A 2,500-nucleotide genomic window follows, 5' to 3' on the forward strand; every position below is an offset into this window, starting at 1 on the left:
GTGTGTGGTGGTGGTGTGTGTGTGTGTGTGTGTGTGTGTGTGGTGTGTGTGTGTGTGTGTGTGTGTGTGTGTTGGTCAGAGGGGAAGAAAGCGTGCACGAAGTGATGTCATCGAAAACACCAGGAGCTCTCACAAAGGCGCGCACACACGCACGCGCCCACAGACAGACAGGTCCGCAAAGCGCCGCTGCGACCAGTACACACCGTGACTCGTCGCCCTGCGCTGTGAGTCTGCGGCGCTGTTCGCTGAGTGCAGACTGCATGCGCTCCTCAGACTCCCGCCGCAGCCGCTGCAGCTCCTCCTCAAGGTTGCGCACCTGCGCACACACACACACACACGCACACACAACAGATACACATTTATGCAGGCGCGACGCACAACACGCGCGCATACACGCACGCATACACGCACACGCACGCACACGCACATACACACACACGCACACACGTGTGGAAGGGAATGCTGTGAGCATCTCTTTCGTCTGCAGCGCACGGTGTGCGAGTGTCACGCATGACCATGTCCTCATGTTGGTGCAAACGGTGTTCTAGTCACTCACGTGCTCGCTGAGCTTGAGAACCGTCTCTGAGCTCTCGCCAAGCTGCTCCTTCAGTGTTGAAACCTAAACAGGCGCCAAACATGCAATATGGGAGTATCATGAGACCACATGGCGCAGCATGTAGCACATACAGCTGCTTCATCAGCACAACCGACACCACATGCTCAACGTGCGGATATGTTCTCACAAACACCCACACGCTTGCTCAACAATCCAACCCCCCCCCCTTCGCACAACCAGGCACACACAACGCACACGCACGCACACGCGCACATACACAACTTACACAACTTACACAACACAAATTCCTCCCTCCCTCCCTCCCGCACACACGCACACACGCACCTGCAGCTCGAGGTGTCTCCGGCCAGAGGATTTCTCTGTGGCGCTCTCCTCCAACATACGCACGCGCGAGTGCAGCCCGTCCAGCTCAACGGCCATCTGCGACTTGATGCTGGCAATCCGCTCAAGGTCGCGCTGGCACACGCTCGCCATATCGTGGCCGAGCGCTCCGTTGCTCTCAACCTGATGCCAGCCGGGCACAACAAAGGTGAGTACGTGTATTTGGGGGGGGGGGGTGTGCACGCACAGAGGGGTGAATGGTGGGAGTGGGCGCGAGCGATGTGACACATGTTCAAACAAAAATGCACGCGCGGTTGCACAGGGATGGACACAGCACAATCACAAACAAGGCTGGTAGGAGCGCGGGAGGTTATGTGGGTGAGCAAAATGTGGCATGACAATATGACATGCGTGATCCCCCGGTCGAAGTGCTGGTGGTGATTTGTGTGAAAGCAGCAGTTCCGTGCGCTTTTCCGCTTCAGCTTGCAGCATCCATCAACGCACCTTGGCCAGCTCTTGGGCGGCTTTCCTGAGCTGGTAGCGGAGCTCGTCGCGTTCAGCAAGCACGGCGCGCACCCCGAGTGGGCTCATGTGTTGTGCTGCTTTGAGGGATGCGAGCTTGCTCTTGCCGTGTGTCCATGCCTCTGCTTCGGCGCGTGCGCGCGCCATGACTGCCTCGGAGTCCAGGCTCTCGCGAGCGGCGCGAATGGCGCGGTTGGTCTCGTCTGCCTTTGCCATGCGCTCCCGCACGGTCGACGTCATTTGCTCGAGCAGCCGCAGCGCATCGCTGCGATGCGCCGACGAGGGCTCGGGCGCGGTGGCGCCTTTGCTGGTGATAAACGTGCTGGTGTATTCTCCAGCTGCCATGTCCCGCTTACCGCCACCAACACTGCCATGACTGCTGCCGCGGCCCTCTTCCCATGCACGCCGGGTTGTGCCGTATGCATCGCTGTCCAAGCGGGAGTCGCTGGCCAGTGTGCTTCGGCCGCCTCGGCCCGATGTGGAGGAGAAAGACGACGCAGACCCGCCACGCCTGCTACCTGCAGGCTCGCTCCAGTGGCGCTGGTAGGCAGAGGACGGTGAGTGGGCCGTGGATGCGGTGCCCTTGCCACGAGCGGCGCCTTGGCGCGTGGATGCGTGAAACGCAGACAGATCGGGATCCATGCCCGTTGGTCGCACACGCGACCGAAAACTGCTACGCGACATGTGTGAAACGAAACAAAGACGGAAGAAGAGGGAGGAAATAGACAAGAGACAAGAGACACAAACAAGAGGGGGCAGCACTCACGACGATGAAAGAAACAGTGGAGGAGACGAAGAGGTGTGTGTGTGTGTGTGCCTTGGGTGCGGAGCGCAGCAATAACTGTCAACCCACAACAACAACAACAAGCAAAGAAGGCCAAGCAAGCAACAACGGCCAACCAGCCAGCTCTGAACGGCGCGTCAGTGAGCAGTGTGGAAAAATAATTGAAATTATCCATCAAAATTCAGCAGCTGTGTTTGGCTTCGTGTGTGCGTGGTGTGTGTCGCGAGTGTGTGTGCGCGGTGTGTGTTGCTTTCCATCCAGACTCCCATCCAAGCAAGCAAGCATGTCGGACGACG

At 58.8% G+C, this 2,500-nt stretch overlaps 2 protein-coding genes across 2 annotated transcripts in view; one reads left to right on the forward strand and one right to left on the reverse strand.

Annotated features, from left to right (window-relative positions):
* The window catches only part of PTSG_03620 (uncharacterized protein), a 7,460-nt gene extending 5,109 nt beyond the window's left edge, over window positions 1-2,351 (reverse strand). The window contains exons 1-4 of the mRNA XM_004995290.1: window positions 1,403-2,351; window positions 902-1,081; window positions 557-619; window positions 204-316 (exon numbers count right to left, since the gene is read on the reverse strand). Of these exons, the coding sequence (XP_004995347.1) occupies window positions 204-316; window positions 557-619; window positions 902-1,081; window positions 1,403-2,104 (1,058 nt within the window). The 5' untranslated portion in view covers window positions 2,105-2,351. The remainder of the gene's footprint in view (window positions 1-203; window positions 317-556; window positions 620-901; window positions 1,082-1,402) is intronic.
* A 30-nt stretch (window positions 2,352-2,381) lies between these two features.
* Window positions 2,382-2,500, forward strand: part of PTSG_12046 (uncharacterized protein) — a 2,786-nt gene continuing 2,667 nt past the window's right edge. The window contains exon 1 of the mRNA XM_004995291.1: window positions 2,382-2,500. This exon is cut by the window's right edge and continues 57 nt beyond it. Within this exon, the coding sequence (XP_004995348.1) occupies window positions 2,488-2,500 (13 nt within the window). The 5' untranslated portion in view covers window positions 2,382-2,487.

This window comes from Salpingoeca rosetta, assembly GCF_000188695.1.
Source record: "Salpingoeca rosetta unplaced genomic scaffold supercont1.8, whole genome shotgun sequence".
Taxonomy (NCBI): Eukaryota; class Choanoflagellata; order Craspedida; family Salpingoecidae; genus Salpingoeca; species Salpingoeca rosetta.